General features: G+C 35.3%; 1 protein-coding gene across 1 annotated transcript in view; it reads left to right on the top strand.

Annotated features, from left to right (window-relative positions):
• Positions 1–1,190: 1,190 nt before the first annotated feature.
• Positions 1,191–17,200, top strand: part of ASPM (assembly factor for spindle microtubules) — a 62,113-nt gene continuing 46,103 nt past the window's right edge. The window contains exons 1-10 of the mRNA XM_017506052.2: positions 1,191–1,744; positions 3,670–3,813; positions 3,957–5,430; positions 8,045–8,140; positions 8,795–8,941; positions 10,440–10,685; positions 11,701–11,768; positions 13,696–13,837; positions 14,425–14,555; positions 15,391–15,566. Of these exons, the coding sequence (XP_017361541.1) occupies positions 1,448–1,744; positions 3,670–3,813; positions 3,957–5,430; positions 8,045–8,140; positions 8,795–8,941; positions 10,440–10,685; positions 11,701–11,768; positions 13,696–13,837; positions 14,425–14,555; positions 15,391–15,566 (2,921 nt within the window). The 5' untranslated portion in view covers positions 1,191–1,447. The remainder of the gene's footprint in view (positions 1,745–3,669; positions 3,814–3,956; positions 5,431–8,044; positions 8,141–8,794; positions 8,942–10,439; positions 10,686–11,700; positions 11,769–13,695; positions 13,838–14,424; positions 14,556–15,390; positions 15,567–17,200) is intronic.

The raw sequence follows: 17,200 nt of genomic DNA, 5'->3' as shown, positions 1-17,200 counted from the left end.
CCGTACATTATTTTTATTTTCTAAGTTTTCTACTGCATTTAGAGGCAATATAGTGTAGTGGGTAAGACACGACAAGAGCCAAACTCACTGGATACCTATCTTGACTCTGCCACTTCCCACTTAGCTGTATGACCTGTATTCTTCATCTGTAAGATGCAAATAATGTTACCTATGCCCTAAGAGATATCTCATAGGTTTAAGGTGAAGGTTGAGATAAATATGTAAAGGATTTTAAAAAGTAGTCACTCAGGCCTGCAATCCCAGCACTTTGGGGGCTGATCGCTTGAGGCAGGCGGATCACTTGAGGCCAGGAATTTGAGATCAGCCTGGCCAACATGGCGAAATCCCTCTATACCAAAAATACAAAAATTAGCTGGTCATGGTGAGGCACGCCTGTTAATTCCAGCCACCTGAGAGGCTTAGGCAGGAGAATGGCTTGAACCCGAGAGGCGGAGGTTGCAGTGAGCCGAGATCACACCCCTGCACTCAAGCCTGAGAGACAGAGCGAGACTCCGACTCAAAATAAATAAATAAATAATAAAATATCCCTAGCATATGGTAATATGTAAGCGATGATTATTATTAAATCCTTACAATTAAAATAAAAACTAATACGTTATTTGTGAAGGACGTTGCCAGTCAAAACGATCATTTATGAATTACTGAGTATCTCAGGTTTCATTTGTTTACCTGGTTTCGCTCCCAGCGTCCCGAGGTAATTAACATCATGTAAATATACTGAGTCCCCGCTATGATCAGTCGCTAAAATAAGCATGTTCACACAAACTAATTATCTTTACATCTCCACCGTTCAGCCCTGGAAACGTGACAATTAATTAATATAATTCTGGGCGGGGTATGCATATGAGAGGAGTGCCGTAAACCAATTTTTGCCAGCTTAACAGTTTTATCTATGATTGTTCCTGGAAACCGCAATGATTAATACAGGTACTGTGGAAATGCTGTGACTCCCTTCCCTTCAGCACAACCAAAATCTAAATTTTCAATTTCAATTCTAAGCCCCGGGTTTTAGAAGGAAACCAGGACTCCGCTACCGTTCTCACCTCCTCTGCAGACAGCGATTGGCGTCTGGATGCAATCATTCAAATACAGCGCCGCCGTCTCATTGGCCACGAGATGCTGCTCACCGATTGGCCTCGTGATGAGGTGGGCGGCACCCGGAGGCTCCCATTGGTGGAGGCGGAAAATTTAAACAGAGTCAAAACCCCCATACTTGTTTGGCTTATCTGTTCGACTTGCGAGTTTGTTGGGCTTGGTTTCTGTTTTTTAGGGTGTAGGTTACTGGAAAAGAAAAGGGGCCGAATTCACTCCCCCGACCTCTACAGCCGCCCCTGAGGGGAAGCGGTCAGCCTAAGTCCTGGATCCCCGCTCCGGAACAGCCTCGTGGGAGCGGGGCAAGAGATCCAGGCGGGGGCTCGAAGCCGTCATGGCTACCAGGCGAGTGGGGCGAGGCTGCTGGGAGGTGAGCCCGACCGAGCGGAGGCCATCCGCGGGGCTGCGGGGCCCCGCCGCCGAAGAGGAGGCGGCTTCCCCTCCGGTCCTGTTTCTTAGCCACTTCTGCAGGTCTCCTTTCCTTTGCTTCGGGGACGTTCGCCTGGGAGCCTCACGGACGCTGCCTCTGACCCTGGACAACCCTAACGAGGAGGTGGCTGAAGTGAAGATCTCCCACCTCCCGGCCGCAGACCTGGGCTTCAGCGTGTCGCAGCGCCGTTTCGTGTTGCAGGTAGGCCTTGGGAGGAGCGTGCTCCAGGCCGGCTGCTCGATTCTCCACTGTCTTTGCTGCCACCCTCCTGAGGGGGGATGACGCTTAGAAAACAAATCCGAAAAGACCCTTAGGGAATGGGGGGTCAGTTCCCTTTCACTCAATAACTGTGGGTGGACCCTTGACGCATACACATGTGTTTTTATTTATATATTCTCTCTAAATGAAGGCTAGGGCAGACCTAATTTAGTCGGTGACCAACGCACGCGCATTTAGCATCTTTAGAAGCAAGTTATGTAGACTTTTCTGTTAAATTGATAAGCACTTTTATAGACTTAAGGCGTTGTGAAATGTTTTTGCGGTTCTAAATTAATAGTGCACTTTTTTAACACTATTTTTTTTAAGATTGACAGGAGTACCTTGGCTAAAGCAGCTTTTTTGATTACTTTCTATCAGCCATCTTAATGTGCATTTTAGTTTCCATATGTACCCTTAGAGTCGAGGTAACTGTTTTTTTCTGGTAATATAGTGAGCTTTGTTTGACTAAATGCGTACAGTAAAAAACACAACAAAAATACTATTTAGGGTTGTTTTCAGTATATATGTGTAGTATGTATGCACAGTTTAGTATTTTAATCCTTTTTTTCTTTGCTGTCAGTGTAATTTTAATGGTGCATCAAATTTAATTTTATAAATGTTGTTTCAAGAACTCCTGTAGCTTTCTTTTACTGCATTGCATTTGCAAGATTAATGCTCCAATCCCCTTCACCAAAGACCAGAGAATTTATGTTTTTATTTTGACTGATGTGACCTTTCCATTGAGTAGAACCTCCAAAAGTGAGAAAACCATTAGCTGAGGAGATCTGAACTAGTAGGCTAATAACCACTTCATTAGGCAGAAAAAAGAGATTCTAATCTGAGGTCCCTTAACTTGTGTGTCACCAGTGGTTCATCTATCTACACTTCAGAACCTGTCCGTCCTGGCCCTCTGTTTCATGATCAGAAAGAAAACGGGCCGCTTTTCCTTTCTTTGAAAAGACAGATTTCTTTCCTATCCACTTAATACTTTAACTTAGTCTTTTTGGTTGTAATGTGGGACTAAATTTTGTTGTTATTTTTAGAATAAACTATTTTATAGAGTAAAAATGCACTATTCTTATTTTTTAAATCAGTTGTTTATGATGTTATATTATTTCTCCTTTAAAACAAAAACTTGTCTGTTTCTCCAGAAAAACAATGTTTGTTTTGTCATGTCAGTGTTTAAATTTGACAGATTCTGTCTACCTGCCAGGTGTAGGGTGTAGTTGTTGAAGTCCAAACTCAGGCATTAGACTGCCTGGATTCTGATAGGTACCTGCATGACTTTGGCTGACTTTTCTGGATGTAAGTAACTTCATCTGTAAAATGTGCATAATCATAATACCTGCTTCCTAAGGATGTTAACATTAAATGAGTTTTCTAGGATACCTGCACTCAGGCCTGGAACAATAGTAACTGTTTAAGAAATCTCGGTATGATGATGTGGACTTTAGAGGAATTTGTGGGGAGGAAAGAATTTAGTTTCATCTTTATATTTCTTTTTAAATGAAGTCTTCATAATACAGGGTCATGATGTTTGAAATAGAAGTACTCTATACATCTACAAAGTAGAAATATACAATTAAATCTTTTGAAACCACTCAAAATGATTTGGAGACTATCTGTTCCACTGCTTTAATACAGTTAAGATTTTATAATAATTTTATTTTGTTGTGAACCTTGTTACTACTAGTGGCTTTTTTCTTAAATGAGCAGATAGAGAAGGAAAAATATATTTGATTTATTAAATGTTTAGTGTATAGAGTGTTGATTAACAATTATTAAGCCCTACTGTAAGTTACATATAATGTGTTTTGGCTATTATATAATTACTACTGTAGTTATATCATGTATTGTTTTTATTATAGCCTAAAGAGAAAATTGTTATTTCTGTTAACTGGACACCATTCAAAGAAGGCCGAGTAAGAGAGATTATGACATTTCTTGTAAATGATGTTCTGAAACACCAAGCTATATTATTAGGAAATGCAGAAGAGCAGAAAAAGAAAAAGGTAATGTTTTAACCACTCTGTGATTTACTCTAAGAAAGTGTTTTATGTAAAACTTACTTTGATAACAGGCTTGAAGTAATATTGCTTATTTAAAGGTAATAGTAGCTACATTCTTAATTGGTATATTTTGCTTATTTTTGCAGAGGAATCTTTGGGGTACCATTAAAAAGAAGAAAATTTCAGCCTCTACGAGTCACAACAGAAGGGTTTCAAATATTCAAAATGTTAATAAAACATTTAGTGTTTCCCAAAAAGTTGACAGAGTTAGGAGCCCACTACAAGCCTGTGAAAATCTGGCTATGAATGAAGGTGGTCCCCCAACAGAAAACAATTATTTAACACTTGAAGAAAATAAAATACTCATATCACCTATTAGCCCTGCGTTCAATGAATGCCATGGTGCAACTTGCTTGCCACTTTCTATACATCGATCTACTACCTACTCATCTCTTCATGCATTAGAAAACAGGGAACTATTGAATGTGGACAGTGCCAATGTTTCAAAAGATGATTTTAATGAGAAAGTTGTATCTGAAACTACTTTTAATTCCATAAATGTTAATGACCAAAGTGGAGAGAATAATAAACTTATTCTTACCCCAAACTGTTCTTCAACTTTGAACATTACACAAAGCCAAAGAGATTTTCTAAGTCCAGATTCTTTTGTAAATAACAGTCATGGAGATAATAATGAACTAGAATTAGGGACATGTCTTTCATCTGACATGTTTATGAAAGATAATTCAAAGCCTATGCATTTGGAATCAACAACTGCACGTGAAATTTATCAGAAAATTTTAAGTCCGGATTCTTTCATAAAAGATAATTATGGACTAAATCAGGATCTAGAATCAGAGTCAATTAATTCCATTTTATCACCAAATCAATTTTTGAAAGATAACATGGCACGTATGCATACATCTCAGCAAACATGTAAAGTACCATTATCAAATGAAAATTCTCAAGTCCGACAATCTCTTCAAGATTGGAGAAAAAGTGGAGTTTTCCCATGTGTTCCTGAATGTCAGGGTTCAAAATCTCCCAAAGCTACTTTTGAAGAACTGGTAGAAATTGAGCCAAATTGCTGCAGTTTTATAAAGCAAAATCAGCCTAAATTTCCTGCTGTTAAGGATATTTCTAGTCATAGCCACAATAAACAACCTAAGAGACGCCCAATACTTTCTGCCACTGTTACTAAAAGGAAGCCCACCTGTACCAGAGAAAACCAAACTGAGAAACCAAAAGCAAAAAGATGTCTCAACAGTGCAGTGGGTGAAAATGAAAAAATAATGAATAGTCAAAAGAAGAAAGAAGATTTTCATTCTTATCTTCCAATTATAGATCCAGTATTAAGTAAATCTAAGAGTTATAAAAATGAAATAACGCCGTCTTTGACAACAGCTTCAGTTGCTCGGAAAAGAAAGAGTGATGGAAGCATGGGAGGTGCAAATGTAAGAGTTGCGGTTACAGAACATATAGAAGTGCGAGAAATCAAAAGAATCCATTTTTCTCCTTCAGAGCCTAAAACATCAACTGCTAAGAAAACAAAAAATGTGATAACACCCATTTCAAAACGTGTTAGCAACAGAGAGAAATTAAACCTGAAGAAGAAAACTGGTGAGTCTTGTTTATAAAATCTACTGAAGTAAGCCAGGCGCGGTGGCTCACGCCTGTAATCCCAGCACTTTGGGAGGCTGAGGCAGGCAGATCATCTGAGGTCAGGAGGTCAAGACTGGCCTGGCCAACATGGTGAAACCTCGTTTCTACTAAAAATACAAAAAATTAGCCAGACATAGCGGTGCGCGCCTATAATCCCGGCTACTTGGGAGGCTGAGACAGGAGAATTGTTTGAACCCAGGAGGCAGAGGTTGCAGTGAGCCGAGATCCTGCCACTGGACTCCGGCTTGGGCAACAAGAGTGAAACTCTGTAAAAAAAAAAAAAAAAAAAAAAAACTGAAGTATACCTGTAAAGGGCATATTCCTTTTGGTTTAGTAAATCTGCTACTGATAAGCTTGTATTAAACTTTTTACTTATGTATTTGCTAGTACATTTCCTTAGCAAATGTGAATACAGCTCATGTGACATCTTTTACCTGTTAACTCTTTTTCTTTGCTTTTGCTGTTTCCTATGGATATGTTCTGATCAGTAACAAATTCTTTGTTATAAGGAACATACTTACTTTAATTTCCTACAAGATGTACAATAAAAGATGGATGAGTGGATAAGTGAATAAATGAACAAGTAAGCCACTGAAGTGTTGACACTCACCTGCTGTTTGAGGCAGCCACCTGGTTGAGCCTTTTTGCTAGAATTAGAATTCTACATATTGGGTATCTGATTTATGAGCCTGTGTGAGAGGCAATTAAGTCACCAAAAGTGGCTCTTTGTACCTCTGAGAAATCCAAGGAATCAGAAAAGGCAATTTTTCTAGATACATTTATTTGGCTGATATGGTGCCTACTATGTGAAGTGCATTTTTCTAGGCACTGTGTACACAGGAAGGAAAGGTATCATTCCCGTCCTCAAGTTGCATTCAGTCCTGTGATTTTGCTTTAGTCAGGGAATTACAGAAGCAGTGGGTTTGTGTGTAAATTGCAAGAAATTTACATTTATATTTCATAACGTAATGGTTCCAAGAAAGACTTCCTAAATAAGAATATGGTTCAGGTAGACGGACTAATTTCTGTAAGATTTCCGAATGAGGAATTTCTCCTTAGAAATTTACTTTTTAAATGTTCAAATTCATAGAAGTTTACACTCTAATATTATGTTGCAATTTAATTATATTCCTTATTTTCACAATTGATGGAGGTTTGAGGTACCTTTAAAAGAAGGGTAAGCAAACTGTTCCTCTATTGGTCCAGATAGTAAACATTTTAGGCTTTGCAGGCCATGTAGATCTGCATTGCAATTACTCAACTCTGCTGCTCTTGTAGGAAAGCAGAAGGTGGCCATAGACAATGTGCAAATCAGTGAGTATGGCTATGGTTGAGTAAAATTAAATTTATAAACACCAAAATTTGATTTTCATGTAGGTTTTGTGTTTTATGAAATTTGATTTTGATTTCTTTTTAACTCTTTACAAATGTAAAAGCTCTATTTAGCTCTTGGAACGTACAAAAACAGTTTGGAGGATTTTGCATGGGGGATGTAGTTTCTTATTAAATCTTTGCTTATATTTAGTAGCAGTGCTGTTGTGAAACCTGTTGTTTTTGAAGAGTAAACTGCTATTCCAACAGGTTATTTGCTACTGTGATTTGTATTGCATTTTCTTTGGTAACCACCTGGCATTATATCAACCATCCTGGTGACATACTTGGGAATCAGCCCATTATTCTCTATCACTCTTCTAATAAGTTGATATTAAGGCTTGTTGCTTCCACTGTTAAAATAACTCTCCTCTGATTTGTCTCCCTTGACTCTGTTTTAATTTATCTCACCATATCTACCTTGGGTCATTGCAATAACTGCTTTGTCATTTTCTCTTTCTAATCTTGACCCTGCTCATTCCATTGTCCATACTGTTTTCTTAAATATAACTGAGGGTTTTTACTTCCTTGATTAAAATTCTTCGCTGGCATAGTAGGTGCTTCAAAGTGATTAATAGTGGAGTCTCTGTAACTATACCGCCTTAGTTCAAATTTTTGCTACTTACTAGCTTATGTGACCTTGACCATGTGGCCTAATTGCTCAAAGCCTCAGTATCCTAATTACATACATTGTGGTAATAATAGTACATTTCTCATAAATTTGTTCTCATAATTATGTGAGAAAAAGATTATGATAGTGCCTGGCACAAAGTATTTAACTATTAGCTGCCACTATTATTTTTAATATTGTTGAAATCCTCCCTACCTCTTCCAACCTCTTGCATGTCATTTCCTGCATGTATTCTTTGCTTCATCCTTATTGCAGTTATGGCAACGGGCCACATTCCTCATGCCTGATTTTAATTTCAGGAGTTAACTCAAGTAGACTCCTGTCTGGGAAGGCTCTTCTACCATTTATAAACTTCTTTTTTACCAGACTGAAAACCACCTCAGGGCTGGGAGCATATTTATCAATTCTGCATATTCTCAGCACCTAGCAAAAAGTCTGGAATATACAGACACAGTAAGTTGTGGTTGAATCTAGACTTTAGCCCAAACTAACTTTCAAATCACTGGGCTATTTAGGGAATTTATTTTATATTTCAATGCTCTTAATTTTTTTTTTTCTAATTTATTTTAGAATTCAAAACTCCAATTTTTAAAACAAGTAAAAGGACAAAACCCATTATTGCTGTGGCACAGTCTAATTTGACCTTCATAAAACCACTAAAAACAGGCAAGTATTTATTATACTTAAACTCTCTGCAAACATGACATTGAATGAAGTGTTAATTGCATTTCACATGGAAATGAATTGATTTTTGTTGTTGAATAAAAGCCTGGAAGAATTGTTAAGTGTGTATTAAAATGACAAGATATTCTGTCAACTTCCTGTTTGATAAAAGAAATAAAGACCAAATGTTCAATAACTCAGTAAGGTCACTATAGTAATCTATTGTATATTTCAAAATAGCTGGAAGAGAATAACTCATGTTTCTAGCATAAAGAAAAGACAGATATTTAACGTGATGGCTATCCCAAGCATGCTGATCTGATTTGTATCAATTCTATGATTATATGATCACAGGTACCTCAAAAAAAATGTACATCTGTTATGCATCAGTTATAAAAAAGATATTCTATCAGACCTTAATGCAATTGACTCATGGTGGTTTACTATTTTTAAATAACCAGGAAATACTGCTTTACTTTTCCACGTTTTGCTCTGATCACATTTCGTAACCAAAATGCTTTCAGCTCTTTCCAGCAAGTAATAGAAAAGCAAATATTGTTTGGTATTTTAAAGATGGTATTGCTAGTAAAAATGGCTTTTACATATTTTGTATAAAAAGAGAAATTTTCTTATGCAATAACCTAACTGTATTCTTAGATATTCCCAGACACCCAATGCCATTTGCTGCAAAAAACATGTTTTATGATGAACGCTGGAAGGAAAAGCAGGAACAGGGCTTCACTTGGTGGCTAAATTTTATATTAACCCCTGATGACTTCACTGTTAAAACAAATTTTTCTGAAGGTAAACATATTAATGTTTAAATTTAATAATATTTCTAACGGACAAAATTTTTAACATGGTTTGTCATTCTTTAATTTTACATAGTTATTATATTATAATTAATGGCATAATTCACTGTTCATTAGCCTAAATGCTTATATAGGTAAGAATTTTTACTTACATAAATTTATATATGTAGATTTTTCATACCAAAACTACTGAAATATACTTTTTGTTCTCTGTTCTCTCCTGTCAGTCAATGCAGACAGTCCTGTGTGTCTTGCCCACTTTGGGCATATTTTCCCCACTGTTAAAATACCTTAGTTTAAGAAGTATGTCGGAAAGATATAGGATTATGAGGAAACTGAACACCAATTCATATGAGGAATTTTTTAAACATTTCAGTGTTTATTCTAGAAAAGAAAAACCTTGGGAAAGGGACAAGGTAGAGATGTGCCTTTCAAACATTTGAAGTGTTTTCTTGTGAAAGAGAAGGAACCTTAACTTTTGTGCAGCTCTTGCATAGAAGTTATAGGAATCAATTTCAGCTCAAGATAAGGAAAAATTCTTATAGATGTTAAAATTGTCAAACCATTATATAGGCTAACTTTTAAAGTGATGATTTTCCTCTTGTCCTGGCATTCAGACAGACACTGGTTTATTTTCGTCAGAGAAGCACATGTATAGGATTTTTTTCTTTTTTGTTTTTGGAGATGAGGTCTCACTCCCTCACCAAATCTGGAGTGCAGTGATGCAGTCACTGTTTACTGCAGTCTGCACCTCCCAGGCTCAAGCAATCTTGCTCCCTCAACCTCCCAAGTAGTTGTGACTACAGGTGCATGCCCCCATGCCTGGCAGTTTTTTAATTATTTTTTTTTTTGTTTTTGAAGAGACTAGTTCTTGCTGTGTTACCAGAGTTGGTCTTGAACTCCTGGGCTCCAGTAATTTACCTGCCTTGGCCTCCCAAAGTGCTGGGATTACAGGTGTGAGCAACTGTACCTGGCTGGATTTTTATATTAAAAGGGTTTTTAATTAGATGCTCTCTAAGCAGTGATCTTAGAGATCACGTTAAAAAGAAAAAAAAACAGTTATTTTTTTTCCAAAAGGAAGCAAAGCCCCATTTTTAGTTCTCTTCTTAAAATTTGTTTTATAAAAGTTTAAATTACATTGCAAAATTCAACTGATTTTTAAAATTATATTTCTCAGAAACTTGACTTTCATTAATCGTAAAGAAGATGGGAACAGATAAACCAGTTCGGTTGATTCATTAGTCTGGATTAGAGATAATCATGTTTGAATTTATGTGATAGCAGAAGCGGTGAGAACTGGTTAGACTTGGAGTACATTGTGCAGGTAGAGCTAATAGGTTGCAGTGATAGACTGGCCTAAGGAGTAAGCTTGGTGGGGGGTGAGGAATAGATTGTGTTTTTACCATCTGAAATTACATTTTATTGCTGGATTTAAGAATATGAAGAGATACTGTTTAACCAGAAACGTTCTTTCTTTTGTGTTTACCCAGTAAACGCTGCTACTCTTCTTTTGGGAGTGGAGAATCAACATAAAATAAGTGTTCCTAGAGCACCTACAAAAGAGGAAATGTCTCTCAGAGCTTATACTGCCCGGTGTAGGTTAAATAGACTACGTCGTGCAGCATGCCGTTTGTTTACTTCTGAAAAAATGGTTAAAGCTATTAAAAAGCTTGAGATTGAAATTGAAGCTAGACGGTTAATTGTTCGAAAAGATAGACACCTATGGAAAGATGTGGGTAAGAACATTGCAGAAATCTTGACATTAATTCTTTTAAAACATTCAAGAGATTTTGTGGTTTTTTCCCTTCAGCTTTATTGACATATAATTGACAAATAAAAATGGCATATATTTAAGGTATGCAACATGATACCTTAAATATATGATATGTGTATCATATATTTAATATGTTGATATGTGTATATATTAATAAATGATAATAAGCTAATTAATATATCTACTCACATAGTTACCTTTGTGTGTACGTGTGGTGAGAACAGTTAAGAAGTACTCTCAGCAAATTTCAAGTATACAATTCACTTGTTTTTAACTGTAGTCATCATGGTATACATTAGATCTCCAGAATTTATACATTCTGCATAACTGAAACTTTGTACCCCTTTGACACCATCTCCCCACCTTCTCTACCATATTCCCTGGCAACCACCATTCTATGTGCTTTTATGAGTTCAACTTTTTTAGATTTCACATATAAATGAGATCGTACAGTATTTGTTTTTCTGTGCCTAGGCTATTGCACTTTGCATAATGTCCTCCAGATTCATCCATGTTATCACAAATGATAGGATTTCTTTCATTTTTAAAGCTGAATAGTACTTCATTATATATAAATACATATTTAACATATATATGCATACACACACACACACATACCCCACATTTTCTTTATCCACTTATTCATTGATGGACACTTAGGTTGATTCCATATCTTGGATATTGTGAATAATGCTGCCATGAACATAAGAATGCAGGAATCTCTTTCAGATACTGATTTCCCCGAAAGATTTTGTATTTCAAAGCTAGGTATAAATGCTTTAGCTTTGCTGCCAAAAATCCCACATACTTGAATATGATCATGTATATTTAAGACTAGAAGTGTATTTTATTAAAATTAACATTTCATATAAGCAATTATCGTTTTTTTCCCCAGTGATACACTCTCCATGAAATTTTATTTTTTATCTCTGTTTGATTATCCATTTGAACATATTTGCCTTTGACATGTATTTCAGGAGAACGTCAGAAAGTCCTGAATTGGCTGTTGACATACAATCCTTTGTGGCTTCGAATTGGTCTAGAGGTAAGCACACAATTCAGATTTTGAAAACAATATGTTTTTATTATACATTTTTCGTAGAATAGACTCATTTTATTAAAATGTGGTTTTACTTATAAAAGTTATAAAATCATTAAGTTAGCCTGATTCATCTTTTAGTGTAAAATGTAAGACCCATTAATAAATGCTTATTAGGTAAATAGACTATGCCATTATATATTATTACACCATATTGTTATACTACATTTTACTGTACAGTCTCTTAAATAAACATAATTTGGTACTGGATGTAATGACAACTATAGTAAACTCATTTTTGAAAATTTACAAATGCAAAGACAAGGCTGCTTTGAATACATTTTCTAATTTAAATTTCTTAAAAGCCAGTGAGGTATGTATTATTATTTCCACTTCACTAACAAAGCAGAAGCTGAGATGTTAAAGTGACTTGCTATATACCAATTAATTGATCAGGTATTGAACCTATACCAATCTGATGGAATAGTACTCATAAAAATGTCATCAGGATTTCCATTATTTATGTAGTACTTGGCTCTGTAATATCTAGAATGTTACAACCAATTTAATTAGAAAGCTACTATTAATAATTGACTGTTTAAAGATAATTTTTATTAAAAATACCTCTGTGCATTGCTATTATGTAGTATTTTACTAGTATGTTTTCACATTTTTTTTTTTTAGGTTTCTTACCTTCTTAATGTAGGATCTCTCATTACAATTTTAATTTATTCCAGGTTTTGGAATAGAAGAGTCTTTGGGACTGAACAGGATCTTTGTAATAATCTGGCTTTTATATACCAATAAATTGAGGCCCAGAGAGAATAAATAATAGGCTTACTGTGGCTACACAGCATTATGGTGTCATTGCTGGGATTTCTTATTTCAATTCCAGTATCCCCCTTTAAATAGTTGACAAATTACATATCAACTAGCTCTGCTTCACGTGTGAAAAAATTCTGGAACCTCAATTGAAGTAGAATCCCCATATTTGGGACATAGCTTTTTTGTGGCAGAAATAAAATCAAGAACTTTGGGTGGAACCTTGCAATGCTTTTCAAAACCTCTTCAATGTAATATGTATCATCTCCACCCACATTCCATTGGCCAAAGTGCATTATCTGGCTAAGCACAAACTAGGTAGGACTGTATTAACCTCCCACATGTCATAGCAAATTTATGGCAGGTGGTAGGGATGTATAATCTTTTTACAGGTACCTTATTACTATACCCTAGGATTCTGTAAATAAATGGCCATGACCTTTGAGGATTTTAAGAAAGTTTCAAAGGCCAAAAAAAAGTAAATAAAGATAAATATCTCTATTTTGATAGGTATTAATATTTTTCCATTGTTTAATCTTTATATTTTATCAATGTAAGGTCATATAATTTGATTTTTTTAACTTTTTTTCTAATTGCTTTAAAAATTATTAATAATAAGCAAGCTAATATTAAACTAATTTCATATTTAAGTCATCGATTGTAAACAGATCTGAACTTTCCAAATTATCTTAGATGATTTGCAGATGTTTTTCTACCTTGATAACTATTATAAAAATTTGAATATTTACATTTCTGTCATATCTTCATGATGTACTTAATGGGACAGTTAAAAATAAATTTGAACAACATGCCTATATTAGATAGTTCTTTAACTTAAATGAAAAAATTAAAATGGGAATATTGCTTGTCAGATAATTAAGACTATCTTAGTCCTGAGCTTTGCCTTCTTTCATTACAAAGTATACCACATACACTAAAAACTACATAAATTATATATGCTTAGTTTAAAGAGGTTATTTAGCAAATAACCATGTCATTTAAAAAGAAGAACTTTGCCAGTTCCTGAGGTTACGGTCTGTCATTCCTCAGTCACATCCCTTTGTTTCTTAGAGGTAGCTTAATTCTGACTTTGGCTTTAATTTCTTTGTAGACAATTTATGGAGAACTCATATCTTTGGAAGATAACAGTGATGTCACAGGATTGGCTGTGTTTATTCTGAATCGCTTACTTTGGAATCCTGATATAGCAGCTGAGTATAGACACCCCACTGTTCCTCATCTGTATGGAGATGGTAAGTATCTCTGCCTCTCTTACATTCTCTCCACACTACACATAAAGGCTTCTTGTCCTTCTTCCTTTTTCTATTTACATTTTCCTTTCTCAAAGAAACCAATCTAATAAGTCTCTGTTTCTAGTACTTCCCCTTCTTCCACCCTCATTCCCCATCAATTCCTCCATCACTATTTATAATTCTATTTGTGGTCTCTACCTATTTTTCCTCCCAGTAGGTTGTAAGTCCTATGGGGTCACATTTGCTGTAGTGTGCTACTATATTTCTAGCACCTACGATAGTGCTGCTATATAGTAGGTATTCATTAAATATTTGCTGAGTAAGACCAACTAAATCTCTTGATGCCTCTGTGCCTGTTTCCTCACCTATGAATTGAAAATATTAAGTGGTACGTACCTGTCCCATAGAGCAATTGGGAGGAATAAATGGATTTATACACATAAAGCACTAAAAAAGGCACATAGTGTTTTATTTATGCTAGCTACCCCCTCTTTTTTTAACTAACACATTATTATCATTATCATATTTTAAGGTGAAACCTACCTTTCATAGATTAACTTGCTATGCTTTTTTGTACTTTGTTTAAGGTCATGAAGAAGCTTTGTCCAAATTCACCTTGAAAAAATTATTGTTGTTGATCTGTTTTCTTGATTATGCTAAAATTTCCAGACTCATTGATCATGATCCTTGTCTCTTTTGTAAAGATGCTGAATTCAAGGTATGGTTTTCATTTTATGCTTTATATTTTGTATTTCCCATTTAAGACTTTTTCTTGCTTTTATGGTATATTTTCTCTTTAGGAAAAATATACCATAAGAATGTTTTCCAAAGAATGATACTCAGAGGAGTAATATAGGAATGCCTGTCTAGTGAGTTCCATCAGTAATTCTAACTAACCCTGATTTTTATTGATTTACCTTTGACCAGCACATCATCGTTACTCTTGATTTTGACTGGAAAATGGATTAAACTATGCTTCTGAAGATTTACTTTTGGGGAAGATTTCTTTCCTAATTTTGATGTAGCGTATTATCAAATTAATGCTAGTTTTTATTTTTTTATTTTGATGGAGTCTTACTCTGTTGTCTAGGCTGAAGTATAGTGGCGTGATCTTGGCTCATTACAACCTCTGTCTCCAGGGTTCAAGTGATTCTTCTGCCTCAGCCTCCTGAGTAGCTGGGACTACAGGCATGTGCTACCATGCCCAACTAATTCTTGTATTTTTAGTAGAGACAGGGTTTTGCCATGTTGGCCAGGATGGTCTCGAGCTCTTGACCTTGTGCTCCGCCTGCCTCTGCCTCCCAAAGTGCTGGGATTACGGGCATGAGGCACTGCGCCTGGCCAATGCTACTATTTATAGTGTATTATTATGAACAACTTTTAGAAAGGTCTTAAGTTGGAAATGTGTGCAATTTACATTATTAATGTATAATATGAAACTTTTTATATTACTATTTTATTTTTCTAGGTACATAATGATTTGGAGGATTTGTTTTTATTATAAGCAAAATTGTAATATTGGAATATAATATCTGGAACTTATTTCTTTATAGGCAAGTAAAGAAATTCTTTTGGCTTTTTCACGAGATTTCCTAAGTGGTGAAGGTGACCTTTCCCGTCACCTTGGCTTTTTGGGATTACCTGTTAACCATGTTCAGACACCATTTGATGAATTTGATTTTGCTGTTACAAATCTTGCTGTAGACTTGCAGTGTGGCGTGCGCCTTGTGTAAGTATAAGAAATAGAATTATTTTGCTTAATGGAGTAGATTAATATTTTCTGGAAAACATTTTTTTAAATAATTATTCAATCTTGCTCTTTCATGTAGTAGAATAAATTTAGTATTCAAAAAATTATGGTTTCTTTTTCAGGGAAATGGTACGTCAATGTTTTGTCCAGAAACCTTGTCTCCTATCCACACCATTTTTCCTGATGGCATGGTAGTAGGGCTCATGGATAATAATTACTGATGTCTCAGAATAGGAGTTGGGAAGAGCATTAAACTAATTAAAATACCAAACATTGAAATAACACTTTTTATTGACAATGGTTTCATGAGTTTTATATCATTCGAGACCATTTTTAGTAGTGTCAACCTTGTTTTACATATGAGGAGAATGAGATGAAGTGGTAGAATAGATTGCCAAAGTTTTCCACAGTAGAATCTAGACATAAACTCATGAAATCTGACTTCAGATTACACAGTATTTCCTCAGTAGCAAACTGGAATGCTCAAAATTGGCTTTAGTATGTATAATGGACAGCCAGTTTTGCTTTGGAAGGAATGGACTTTAGCATTTTGCCATGACTGGCCTCTTCAGGATACCTGGGTTGGAGATACTCATTTTATTTCTAGGGAACTCTCCAAAATATAGGAGATGACTCCAAAAGTGCATCCCTATCAGGGATGCACTTTTGGGGTCAAGGCAAGAGATTTCTTCAAAGCAATGAAAGTTTTTTCTCTGTGTATTTAGGAAGTTGTTATGCCTCAAAACAGCTAGTTAAATGTTAATGTATGGTCTTTGTAAAATATCTCTGCTGCAGTTAAAACTTAACCAAATTCTTTACCTGACCCTGGTACATTTTTGTCAGATTTTAATTGCTTATATTGTAGCTAAAATTAATTGCAGGCAGTCTTCATGTTAAAATTCAAATTATTTAAAAACTCAACTGAATAGGAAAGAAGTTCTTTGGATATACTTTTAAATTTGTTTCTACTAGAGATAACTTTGGAGTATAAACTAAAAACATTACATCCATGTTTCATGGAAACCCATTGAAGGAACTGAATATTTAGAGAAACGGAACAGAAGAGAAAACTCTGGGACATAAATGTTTTCATATATTTGAAGAACTGTCTTATACTCAAAAGCGATTAGATTGTTTATGGCCAAGCAAAATAATTATGCATGAACGATGAAAGTTTCAGGAAGATCAGTGTGGGTTTGGTATAAAAACTTGCCAATATTCAGACATGTCTGTAGGAAGAAAGCAGTTCATAGTTTTGGAAGGTTCGAGCAGAGGTCAGAGGACCACTTGGCTAGAATGGAGGAATTCTTTGACATTTATGAGGACAAGGTCCTAGATTTTTATGAATCCCCAGTTTTTCAAAAACAATTTACATGTCCTGTGCTTTCTTTTATGCTAAAATTTCCATGAACATTCTTTTCTTTCTGATGAGTATTCTCATCAGTTAATAGTCTTTTGAACATTACTACAGCTTTGTCTCACTTGAGCAGTTCCATAGGAGCTAAGATCATTTTGTTTAAAATATTTCACGTTATTTTTTTAGTTGGTTAATTTGTTTATTCCATAAATTCAAGTCACCACATCAATATTATGGCCAATAGGAATTCATGTTT

Source organism: Cebus imitator, unplaced genomic scaffold (genome assembly GCF_001604975.1).
Source record: "Cebus imitator isolate Cc_AM_T3 unplaced genomic scaffold, Cebus_imitator-1.0 Scaffold347, whole genome shotgun sequence".
In the NCBI taxonomy this organism is placed as follows: Eukaryota; Metazoa; Chordata; class Mammalia; order Primates; family Cebidae; genus Cebus; species Cebus imitator.
This window is presented reverse-complemented; position numbering and strand designations above follow the sequence as displayed.